At 38.2% G+C, this 12,800-nt stretch overlaps 1 protein-coding gene across 1 annotated transcript; it reads left to right on the forward strand.

The window, feature by feature from the left end:
- The first annotated feature begins 5,709 nt into the window (after positions 1–5,709).
- On the forward strand, positions 5,710–11,600 carry mnx1 (motor neuron and pancreas homeobox 1). The gene is made up of 3 exons (XM_012853164.3): positions 5,710–6,366; positions 7,222–7,382; positions 11,026–11,600. Exons 1-3 carry the CDS (start codon positions 5,856–5,858, stop codon positions 11,314–11,316), a joined length of 963 nt encoding a protein of 320 aa, XP_012708618.1. The 5' UTR covers positions 5,710–5,855; the 3' UTR covers positions 11,317–11,600.
- The last annotated feature ends 1,200 nt before the right edge of the window (positions 11,601–12,800 follow it).

The following is a 12,800-nucleotide window of genomic DNA, read 5'->3' on the forward strand; positions in this document are numbered from 1 at the left end:
TTGTTGTGTCCTTGGGCAGGACACTTCACCCACATTGCCTGCTGGCAGTGGTCAGGGGGCCCAGTGGTGCTGATGTGTGGCAGCCTCACGTCTGCAGCTGTGGCTACTAACATAGCTCACCACCGTCAGGGTGTGAATGGGTTAATGACTGCTTGGAGTGTGAAGTGCTTTGGGGTTGTTGGACTAGTTAAAGCGCTGTACAAGCCATTTACCATCTGTTTTATTTTGTTAATCTGTCTTCCACTTATCCTCGCAGTTGTTTTTCTAGTCACCGTCTTGTCTGGTCATGTGCTATTATTGTTACTTTTTGCTTTCGAGGGAAATCTCTGTCTCCTTTTCTTCAATAGTTTTTCTTCAGTTTGCTCGCTCTCCGTTCTCGCTCAGCCTTGCTCTATGTAGTAAATAGCCCCAGTCTATTTCAGTAATCAACCTCCCCAACATCAAAGCCTCTCAGTTCAGTCACTCCTTTGTATGGTCTTCCTTATCTCTTCTGTGTTTGCTTTTGTTGCCATTCCCACTCGCGCTCTTTTTGTTTTCCTGTGAGTTTTTTTAGAAAAAAAATCATTTTCAAGTTTACTTTATCCTGCATCATGAAAAGTTTAGACTTTGCGGCTTTTATAAATGATTCCGATTTCTGACTATTGCCTGCATTTGGGTCCGTGTGACAACTAAAACCATTACAGGGCAGCTTTCCACAATTCTGACCTTTAGGAAAAAGGAGCAAGAAGGAGGAAAGTCATAAAACGTGTGCAGAGCAAGGCTAAGAACATTTCCTATTATGGGGTGTTGATATATGTGGTAAATTATGTTTTTGAAAGAAAGCACATATTCTAACCTAATAACAGGAAAAGTAAAAAAAAAATATGAGCTGTACCGTGTCATTCCACCTGCAATTATTCCACAAAATAACAAAAACAAAATCACTGCTTCAGCACAAATTTATATATATATATATATATATATATATATATATATATATATATATATATATATATATATATATATAATTTATTTTTTTTATTAAAACACTTACTTGTTTTCTTATCAATTTTAGGCTAAATCATTAAGAGTTACCTGCATTTCTCTTGCAGGGAAAAAAAATAAATTGGAGGAAAAATTAAGAGAAAGAGTGATGAGAGTGTAAAATACCACAAAGTACATGGAATTTCATGTTGGGAAGAGACAAAAATCATTAAATATTTCAAGGAGTATAAATAAACTTGCAAGGCACAGCATATTGATGCTGTGTGTCCTTAAAACTGGGAGATTGAAACAAAAGATTTCTTTTGACTTCCCCCAAATATTCAGACTAGTTTTCCTGGTAGCAAAATATAAAAGAGAGGGATGTTTTATTTCCACAGGACAGTGTATGAAATGAAGATTGGGATAAAAAAAAAAGATAAACGGGCGCTGAGTTGCAGAATAACTACTTAACACAAAGTGATTAGTCTCTCGATTTCTATCCAATGTGGTTGTGTCATTTAAAATGTTTGATGTCTCTTGGTCCTTATTCAAATTACAATCTTCAGAAAATGTTGGTGCACTATAGAGACCTTTACGGATCAAAGAGGGCAGAGGAAAAGCATTTTAAATACCATGAAGAATACATGAGATGTTCCAACCAATGTGTGGTGTCATATTTATCTACAGCACATTTTAAAACTGAAGTCCAGTGGGCTTCACATCAAACTTCAATCAAATGTAAGTATTGATAAAATCAATCAAGACATAAGTTTTCAAGGAATTAAAACAACAGGAATGTTTTGAATTTGAGGTAGACAAAAAAAAAGGGACGGCATGAAAACTGACTCCGACACTTGTTGACCAGTTTTTGAATTACTCTAAATCAAATAAAAAAGGAAATTATAAAATGAAAAAAAAAAATAGGGAAAAAAATAAACTTATATTACGAAAAAGAAAAGTTATATGAACAATATGTTTTAGCATCAAATTGTAAATGGCAGATTTATATTAATATCTTGTCTCCATTTTTTCTTTTTATATACTTTTTATATACATCAATGATACTGTGACACTTTAGTTAACATTTTTGTGGACATTGTGGGCTTGTCATAAACAATAACCATTATGGGTTTTAAAAAAACCAATGGTTTTGAACTATTCTGGACTTCTCATTGTTCCACTCCTCTCAGCCATCAGCCACCAGTCATTATTCAGCTTATTTACCTCCCAGCCATCAATCACCGTCCAATCACCTCAGCCCCTTACCAGCCACCACTCTGCACCTGATCAGCTGCACCTGCTGCACTAATTAGAGTCAGCCCTGCTCACCTGTTCCCCGGCCTTCATATACCTGCCTTTTTCAGCCACTTACTGCCAGAACGTCTCATCTTGTTATCTGTGTGCATGTATTTGTTTGTAGTGTTTTCCCTGGATTCAGCCATCGCTCTGCCCCTGCTAATTCGCCGGGTGAATTTCACCTGCATGCTAGTGTTTGTGTGCATCGCTTAGTTGGGAGGATTCCTGTGGGGTTCTTTTTTTTCCAAATGCAAGGGTCAAGATTCAGTTCACTGCTTCTGGCCAAGTTGGTTCTGCGAGTTCCTGATCTGTCTGGTTCTGCTTACCTGCCTCATCTGATCTGCTACAACTCACTTTTTCAATTTTAGAACGTACTGTGTCTGGCTGATTATCAGGTCCTCCAGCACTACTCGTTGCAATAACACATCACTGGATTATTGGTTCAATAAAACGCAGCCATAGAGATCCTACAAAAATTGTGTAATAAAATTAGAATGATTATGAGGAGTTAATGTTTCCAAAAGCATTTCCTGACATTTCATAAATGTATGCATTTGGCCCAGTTGGGGGGGACCATATTTATTGCATTAAAAGAGACAGAGCAGCTTCCACTTAATCCACCGCAGGTAATTAATATATAAACTCTTCCGATTTGTCACGTTGATTTGTATTTCAGTTAATTGTGGACGTAATTACGGGGCAAATTAACAGCTTTCAGGAAAGAAAAAGGCTCCTGCAGCTCCGGCTCCGGCTTGGGCCGCCCTTATTAATTTCTCTCTGGCCTAAAGACGTGATGAAAAGGGGCGATAAATCTGGGTGATCGGCCGGGGCCAATTGTAAATGGCCCCATATTTCACCACTGCCTTAATAGAAATATTCATACGTGCGCGCGCGCGCGTGTGTCTGTGTGTGTGTTCGCGCGCGCGCTCGTCGGGGTGGGCTTAATGAAATTAAACCCGCCTGCAGATATAGACGGAGGCTCTTAAATGAGGCTGATGAAATGCGTTTGACTTAATTTTTGTTAGCTTATTTCAAATAAAACGCTAAAAGCGGCAGATTGGCCCTAGAAAAACACAAATCTACTTAAAAAGACTCCGTTTTTTAGGGCCCCCAAAGGGCCAAAAACTGATGCAAAAATATACATTTGATTACTAAGAAAACGAAATTAGAGTCTGATTGATGGACAAAAATACTATATAGTAACAGACTGGATTCAATGTGAAAAAGATAAATATTTAAATGTGACCATTCCCAATTATTCTTTTGCAGGCGCGATGACGTCATGGAGCTCACATCAATCTCCCAGTTATCATTCTGTAATTGGTCATGATCATCAGGGCCCACAATTAAACGGCCATCCCTTACCAGAAAACTCCTCGCTGACTTGTTGATTTCCCCCGAGCAAATAAACGTCCCAGGGAGCGCGCCTGGCTGATGAATCGACAAAAACCCCAATCAGCTTTATTGGGAGACAGGTTAAGGGCAACGGGGTGTCAATAATTCTCGTTTTCGACCTCCTCTTCCATTAGGTCTAAGTGGCTTCTGCAGTCCATCCGTCTGCTCATCGTGAATGGGACGTTTCCTTCTTCCTTTTGATTTTTCTTTTAAATGTATCTAATACAAACAGATTAGTTTAAAATGCATGACAAAATTCTATCTATCTATCTATCTACCGGTATCTATCTATCTATCTATCTATCTATCTATCTATCTATCTATCTATCTATCTATCTATCTATCTATCTATCTATCTTAGAATAACACTATAAAGAAATTTGTTGAATATGCCCAACGGCATACAAAATTAATATTTAAAAATGCAAAGGTAAAAGTCTCAGAGAGGTTTGTCGTTAATGTTTGGATTTAATGTTCTTATACTGTGTGTCAGCCAGCTCTTGGTCGTAGGAGCGACAGAAGGAGGGCTTTCAGTGAAATTTCCCTGATGGCCTCTCATGGAGGCTCATCGGTTCCTTTATTCTCGCGAGTTGACCTTTTTTTTCCCACATTACAGAAATTAAAGAAATCAGGATTGACAACCTTAAACGTAATCTTGACATCCATAGGTATCATTAAGAAGAAGTCTAATTATGCTAAATTTTATGAAAAAATACTTGTTAGAAACAATTTTAAGAAAAGGTTTTTAAAAAGAAAATACAGAAGAACGAAAGACTAAAGAAAAAACACAACAAAAGACCCCCCCCCCCCCCCACACACACACACACACACAGGGTAGAAACTATCCATAAAATGACTTCGTGCGCATCACTAAGGCAAATACCTCTTGAACGCACCAGGAGAAGAGCCCAAATTCTGGAAAGACAAATCATTTCAAGACGTGGAAGTAAAAGCTGAATATCGGCCTTCAATCAGCCTTGAATAATGCAGCAACTAAAACCCACTTTTACTCAAAGTTGGAGCTAAATGTTGGACTTTTTCTTTCTTTCTTTTTTTTAACCAAACCATGCCCTATTTGACTAAAAGGTCAAAGAAAGATCCCTCATGACAAAAAAAACCAAAAACAAACATTTGTTAAAATTTTATCTGAAATAACCAAGAAGAATCAATCATATTTATTGTCATTATGTTACCATAATTACATTTTGGAAATAGCGTAGCTAGATAACCGATAATAACATCACATCAACGTTTTATAATTTAGAGTTGATCAGTTACTCAACGTGGACAAGCTATCTGCTTCCTTGTGCTCCATCAGATAAACCTGAAGTGAAAAAAACGAATGCCTCATCTGAAATAAAGAGGAACAGGCCCATCAAACTAATTGTCCTAAAAAACATATTTTATTCAAAAAGATCGAGCTGAAGTGAATGCTCAGTGAACGCTCAAAAGTTACTTTTTACTTTTCAAAGCAAGTTTTATTTTATTTTCATAATTTCTAAACAACCGAGTTGAAGAGATGTACAATATAATCCAATCTGATCCTAATTAGATAATTATGGCCCGCTTGTCCAGGAGATAAATAAAGGACAGTCATGTGCTGTGAAAATCTTTATTGTTATTATTATGTTAATTTTAATGCAGAATGTCTAACCTTTAATTGTTTTTTTACTAACCAATTCTAGTAGTCATCAAATTTGAACAAAAGTAACATCACATAAACATCCAATGTATTATAATTTACCAAAAGTAGGCATATTTCAAATCGCGACCGCTCAGCTCGACAAAATAAAGCAAGATCTATATTTGCTGCAGTAATGAAACAAAATGAGGAATTACACGAAACAAAAAAAAACTGTTTAATTAAATAAAACGCCAGTTCAATAGAAGAAAGACGTACATGAGCTCATTTGAAAAGTTTGCATCATTTTCGCTGCCATTCAAACAGTTGTGAAATAAATATCGCTGCCAGCATCTTGCTGCGCCGTCGTCCGGACAGGAGGCGTTGTTGCGTGCGTTGGGACAGCCCCCCCTGACTCACGCTGCACCAATCGCCTCCATCTGACCGGGATTAAGCGTCAAACGGAGCTCTCCTCTCACACTCCGGAGCGCATCATCAACTTCTGAAAGGCGAGGAAAACATCAGGGCTGATTTTCGTCTCCGGCCGCAGAGGCAACCAGGACGCGCACCGGTCGACCCGATGGAGAAATCCAAAAACTTTCGCATCGACGCGCTTCTGGCAGTCGATACACCCAAGGTGCAGACCTCACCGCTGGCACTTGTGACTTCCCTGTCCTCCTCCTCCGCCTCCTCCTCCTCCATCCCGTCGTCTGGAAGCGGAGCGGCCCCGGAGCTCACCGCGGCGGCCGAGTCTTTACGCGCCGAGACGCCGCCGTCTCCGCCGAGGGTTTCCACCTGCGGGCTGATCCCTAAACCGGGCTTCCTGAACAGCGCGCACGGCATGGTCGGACTGCATCCGCAGAGTAGCGCCGGGATCCCGGCGCAGGCTCTCTACGGCCATCCCATGTACACCTACTCCGCCGCCGCGCTCACGGGCCAACACCCGGCACTGTCCTACTCCTACCCGCACGGCTCGCATCACCACCACACCAGCGATCCCATTAAACTGACGGCCAGCACCTTCCAGCTGGATCACTGGCTGCGAGTGTCCACGGCTGGGATGATGCTCCCAAAAATGTCCGATTTTAATGGTGAGGTGCAGCTTTATTGCAGAATATCCTGATCATTCCTCTCCTGTAGAAGTCAGTTAACAAGACATGTGGGATTATGGCAATGTCTGCTATCTAAATGTTCCACTTTAACAAATAGCCTACATACAGAAAATGTTACTGCGGAGGGAAAAAAGACAAAATAGAAACAAGTAAAACAAAATCAGAAGCAATACGTGTAAAGCCACATATCAAAATAATAATAAAAAAAAGATTTGGCAGAAAGTCCAAATTGTTGTTTACTATAGTAAATAAAAAGAAGATAAGCAGGGCAGGTTAAAGTAGGGGCAGACGTCCTCTGAGAGATCTGTTTTATGCTAATTACTAGAGAAAATTGCATAAAATGACCTCAAGCAGCATAAAAGATGCTTGAAGACAGCATCCACTACGTGCCCAAAGCTTAAAATTTCACATTATTCCTTTTATACAAACATCAGGGAACCCATTTCCCACCATATTGTATCGCCTAGATGGGGAGGCTGTCATGCAGCCTTGTTTTTTTCTGCAGAGGAACTAAAATGGACAGATAATGGACAGTGGGGAAAGTGGCAGAGGAGTGTGAAAGCCACAGTCGACATGCGATTTGCTCTCCAGATACTGCCTTTCTGTTTCTGCTCACTTTAGCAGAAATGTTTAAATTGAAGGGAGCAGAACGCTTGCCTATGTTTTCTTATGTGAACTATAATTTCTGCCTTATCTTAAGAACTTGTGCAAGGCACTCATAACAGCATAAACATCTGCCATTTTTTTTCTTTTTTACTATAAGTATTTTAAAGCACTGAAAGGATGTTTCCCCACAAACAACTTTTGTGCAAATCTGATCACTTTGTCTTGCAGCTCAGACGCAGTCAAACCTGCTCGGGAAGTGCAGAAGACCCAGGACTGCATTCACCAGTCAGCAGCTGCTGGAGCTGGAGCATCAGTTCAAACTGAACAAGTATCTGTCGCGACCGAAGCGCTTCGAGGTGGCCACGTCGCTCATGCTCACAGAAACTCAGGTATAACTCAGTTCTGCTCATTTTTGCAAGCTATGGCGGGATGCATGATCATAGAAAGCAGCGACGGGAGCCGAAGACCTGCTTTGCTTTCAAAAAAATAAAATTACATGCAGTAACGCTTAAAAAAATCCAACTGCATGATGATGATAATGGACATCTTTATTTATGAGATTGAGAAGTTCATAATCATACACTAAAATCAGTACTTTTTTCTACCTTGTGCACTGCTATATAAAACATTTTTCAATATTTCTCACAAGGTTTGACATCCAGCAGTAACTTTAAGAAATGTGTTCAATTCCAAACAGAATTCTGCTAAATTTGATAAATTCTCATTTTCATTTTGTTCAAATTAGTTCATTTGATTTCTCCAATAGGCTAAATTAGTAGTTTCTAATTATTAGGGTTTAGATACAGCAGACATTATTTGTCAAGGTATTTAATCAATCAAATGGAGAAACATTGCATGTGCACATAAACACCAGGATAAAATCATTTATGGCTTTACTTAACAGCTTCAAGCTTAAATAAGGATGTGCAAACCAAATAAACACGATTAGTTACTAAGCACGAATTTTCCCAGTTGCAGTCATAATTGATTTTTGACTAAAAGGATGTTCACTGTTACTTTCACCAAGGTATATGTCGGTCCTCCAGTTTAAAAGGGACAAGAAATAAGACATTGTTTCTGTTTAAGACATAACATTAAAAATCTACACACAAACCAAGTTTCATATGAACAGTTTCCTCGACACTAAGATGTGCAGCACATTGGCAACAGTTCCTGCAAGGTCACAAAGTTTTAGCTTAATTAGCAGCTAGTTTGATTTCAGCATAAACACTGTCACTAAAATAGTAACAGCTAAACACAGACTTTTACGATCTATTTAAAACAAGGTGCTATGTTAAGCATTTTCCCTGACATGCCATTCACTGGCACAACTCACAAGGTTACAAAGTTCAGCTAGCTCCTAAGTTTCATTTTAGCAGCAGCATTGTTGCTAAAAGGTGGATATAAACATTTAACATCTATTTTACCAAGGGGGTGTAATATACGTTTACGTAACAACCACAGCTAAGAAGTGGGGTTAATTTTTGAGGATTAGCTCAAAATAAAGGAGTTTAGCTTACTTGGAAATTTTACTTTAGCATAACCGCTATTGCTAAGCTAGCCAAATCTGGATAAACACATAAATTCTTGCTGCAACACAGAAACTTTCTTTACTACTACATGTAGCATTTAATTTAGTTGATAAATTCAATCCTAATACAATGCACATGACCATATTAGCCGTTCCATGCCAGATACAAATGAAAATTGGGGCTAAGTAAATTAGCACCTTCAGTGAAATTCTAATGAAGGTGTTTGAAATGAATTTGTTACCCAAAAAAAAAGTAGATAAATTTTAAATGTAACAATTATTGAACATTATATGTTCAAACCAATTGCCTTGGTTTAATTTTAGACAATTATATTAGGCGATAATTTGAAAACCCTTTTTGTAGTGTATAGGTCAAATGGAGACGTTAGCTTATGGCCACATTTTCTGTTTGTGTAAATATAAGGCAAGGCCATCTCTTCTGTGTCTATTCATCAAATTTTGTTCCAGGTTCTGAAACTTTTAGAATGATGTGGCAGTTATTGTGGGGAAAGACAAACTCATTGGTCGGATGACTTTAATTAATTGGCAGCTATTATATTGCCATTAAAAAAACAATAGAGAGAATCAGAGCTTGACTTTTTTTTTAGTGCTCTACTATAACAAAGTGTTTGAATTTAATTAATACAACTAGTAAAACAATGTTCATGCATTTCTGGTGTAAATTTGATTCTGTCTGAGTCAACATGTAAGTTTAACTGCTAAAATATACTTAATTGTTTGTTTGTTTAAGTCTAACAACTGAGTAAATTTTGCTGATATGGTTTGTCCACTAATGTCACAAAAAACACATCTATTTGTAAGGTATAAAACATTAGTGAAATAGTAAAAACAATTTCACATTAGTTTTTACAGAGTTAAAATGGTTAACTTAGCACTATTGGCAAACTAGCTGCTGGATACGGAATTACATTTTTGCTCCAACACATATTCTTTCCCAACCAGAGGTGTTATGATTAGTTAACTTTTTATTGTCATTCCGTATTCAAATCATATAAACTTATCAGCCTTGAACTGTTAACTGAGACATAGTTATTCTAAAATCAAAAGTTTTGGGTATTCAACATTATATACAATCTCATACAATCTTTTTTGTGATTGGTTTGCTTTAATGAAATAAACGGGGGGGGGGGGGGGGGGGGGGGGGGGGGGGGCGCTCTGGAATGTTCTTCAAATGAAGGCTAAATGAAACCATGTTTAATTTTGGGATAGCACAAAGAAAAAAATAGCCATTAAGGAATTTCAGCATTTCTATTATTATGTTGTCATAAATCCTGATGACTTCAGTCATTCAGCTGCACTTTTTCCAAATTCTTCCATTGTCTATTTTAGCTTTTATCACTCAGAAAAGTACCCCCAGTAGCATCCCGTGGCACCTCAGATCACAAATGACACATATTTTAAAAAGGCATATAGAAAATTATATACAGCTACATAATTGAAAAGGAATATTGGATCAGATCAGATCAGAATTTCTTTTATTTTTTTTAGTGACAATCCACCTGACATCTGAGTTCAGAAGGGTTGATTGGTGACTTTTGTGCATATTTAGCACATTTTAATGGTTTGTTCTGTGCAGTTTAACAGGCTATACACAAATGACATGGCAACACCAGTAAATGGAAAACGGTCAGTGAAGAAAAAGGCCAAAAAAGAGAGATCTCTTTAACTATTTAATCTTAAAACAATATAAAATGAATAACAGTTTATGGTATTTAGGGTTAGCCAATCCTTGCCTTATTTTGCCCCCCCCCCCAAAAAAAAAATTACAAAAAATAAAAAATAACCTATGTGTTCAGTCTAATTCCAGCCTGAGCACATTTTAAAGAAGAAACCAACAGTTGTCTTTTTTTTCAGCCGGAAGAACTAGAAATTCACAAATTTCCTGTTTCATAACTTTACATTAGCTACTAAAAAGTCCAACTGGATCCCCTTAAAATAAGATGACATTGATTAATAATCGATAACTACGTAACATTATGCATTCAATAAAATAACGAAGTACATTAAATAAGATGGTTGAGGCTTTTTTCTTTATGCATTAAAATAGCTAAGCGGACAGCTAATTTTACACACCTTTTTTAGTTATTCTTGATAGTCTGTACAGTGACAGAATGACCTTTAAAAATAAGACCTGCTTTATCAGTTACATTTTGTATCATTATTGCAGAGAGGAATAAACGTAACATTTAAAACATAGTTTATGTGTTGTGTTAACGTACAATTTCATAGTAACTGCATGTGGAAACATGGGGGCGAACGGCGAGTGGGAAAGACAGTAATCTATCGTATTAGATTTGTATGCATTTATTTTTCTCCGTTCCCTTTTGTGAGATTTTTTTTTTCTAAGCGTTGGAAATGAAGTAAATACGGTCAAAAAGAGGAAAAAGCGACATGAAAGATGGCTTAAATGGAATGCTGCCCCCAAAACGATGTCTTTGACACTCCTGTCAGATGAACTTTTGACTCCCTCTTCTCATCAGGTAAAAATCTGGTTCCAGAACAGACGCATGAAATGGAAGAGGAGCAAGAAGGCCAAGGAGCAGGCCGCCCAGGAGGCAGAGAAGCAGAAAGGCTCCAGCAAGAGCGGCCAGGAGAAACCAGACGGACTCGAACAGTCGGATTATCACAGCAAGACGGACTCAAAAAACGGCAGAATAAGAGACTTCAGGGACAGCGACGACGACGAGGGCGAAAGCTTCTTGTACAACTCGTCGGACTGCTCTTCGGACGAGGAGCGGAATCACAACAGCGACGCCAGTCCGCAGCCCTAACTGAGCGCATCTCCAACCCTACTGACTCTGGGACGCTATACTGTAAAAGGAGGGGGGAGGGGGGGAACTAAATGCGAATGCATGTAATCCGTCAACATTCTTATAAAAAACGCAAAATTGTAACTCTGATGTTAAAAAAAGACGCAATAAATCAGAGGACCCGCATTTTATTTAGACTATGCCAATTACGCGTGCGCGCACAAACTGCATGAAGCCGGGGGAAAAAAGCGGATTCTGATGTTATGTTTGGTTTGTCAGCAACGAAAAAAAAAAAAAAAAAAAAAGAGGCCGTACAATAAATATTCACAAAGATTTGACAAATGACGGGGGACAATATTTTTCTATGATGTATTTGTACAATAAATTGCTCATAGAAAATGCATGCAGAAATAATTGTTTGGCTTTTATCTTCCTGCAAATAATGTAAAATATGTTTGTTTTTTTTGTATTATTATTTAAAATTAAAACCCGTTAATGTTTTGGCGCATTTATCTTTTTTTTTTTTTTTTCCTTCTTCTTCACAGAAACACAGTGGCTCATTCATGATTTACAGGGAGTGTTTGAGCCTTGTGTTGCCTCTCTTTGCTCTGACAGCTCGGGTCATGGGAATCGCTGTTAATAGCGCTGTCGGATCTGTGCAAACGGCCAGTGAGAGCAAACAGCGAGCAGGCAGCCAGACAGAGGAAACATTTCACACCACACCGGCAATAGGATCGTATTAATACGCCCTTTAAAGAGGCGGAAAAGATGGACGCTGCAAGGAGGTTCGTTTCCGAGACTGGAAAGGTTTGCAGGTAGGATCATCGGCTATGAATACTGCAAAATCTATTTAAAAGTTTCTCTTTAAACTCTAAGGTTAGATAAAGAAGAATGAACCTGTCCAATTTAAAGGCTACAAGTTGCGTCTCCCACCCCACCCGCAAACAAATCTTCAATTACATTTAAAAAAAAAACAGCAATGAGTAATGATGAGGTATATATTTCTATCATAGAATTTCATGAAATAAACATTTTTGTTACTATAGGCTCTGAAGAGTAAGAACTGGCAGTTTTGCTCGTGTGCGTTTGGGTTGATGACGTCACATGAGGCGCAGCAATCCAGCTGATCTGCCTATTTCCGACTTTTAACAGATTGTGCCATAGATTTTAAAGCATTTAAATTGCAAGGGGCGCAGAGCGACTCCAAAAGACCGCCAAGCAACGTCCGAGACTTCCCTGGATAGAATAAACTGGAAGCTATTGTTAACAAAGACAATTACTCCATGTCAAGAAGTAAATGCAAATGAAAGATGGACTTTATTATGAACACATGGGTATATAGGTGAACATCTAGAGTCTGGATTAAATGATGATTTACAACATAACACCTAAATAAAGGAGGAAAAACTCTCCCTGACATGTCACTATATAGGTGATAAATTGTCACCTATATAGTAAGTTGGAAAGAATTACAGAAATGTCTAATTATTGGGTATAATAAAAGC

The sequence above is a fragment of the Fundulus heteroclitus genome, chromosome 21 (assembly GCF_011125445.2).
Source record: "Fundulus heteroclitus isolate FHET01 chromosome 21, MU-UCD_Fhet_4.1, whole genome shotgun sequence".
Classification (NCBI taxonomy): Eukaryota; Metazoa; Chordata; class Actinopteri; order Cyprinodontiformes; family Fundulidae; genus Fundulus; species Fundulus heteroclitus.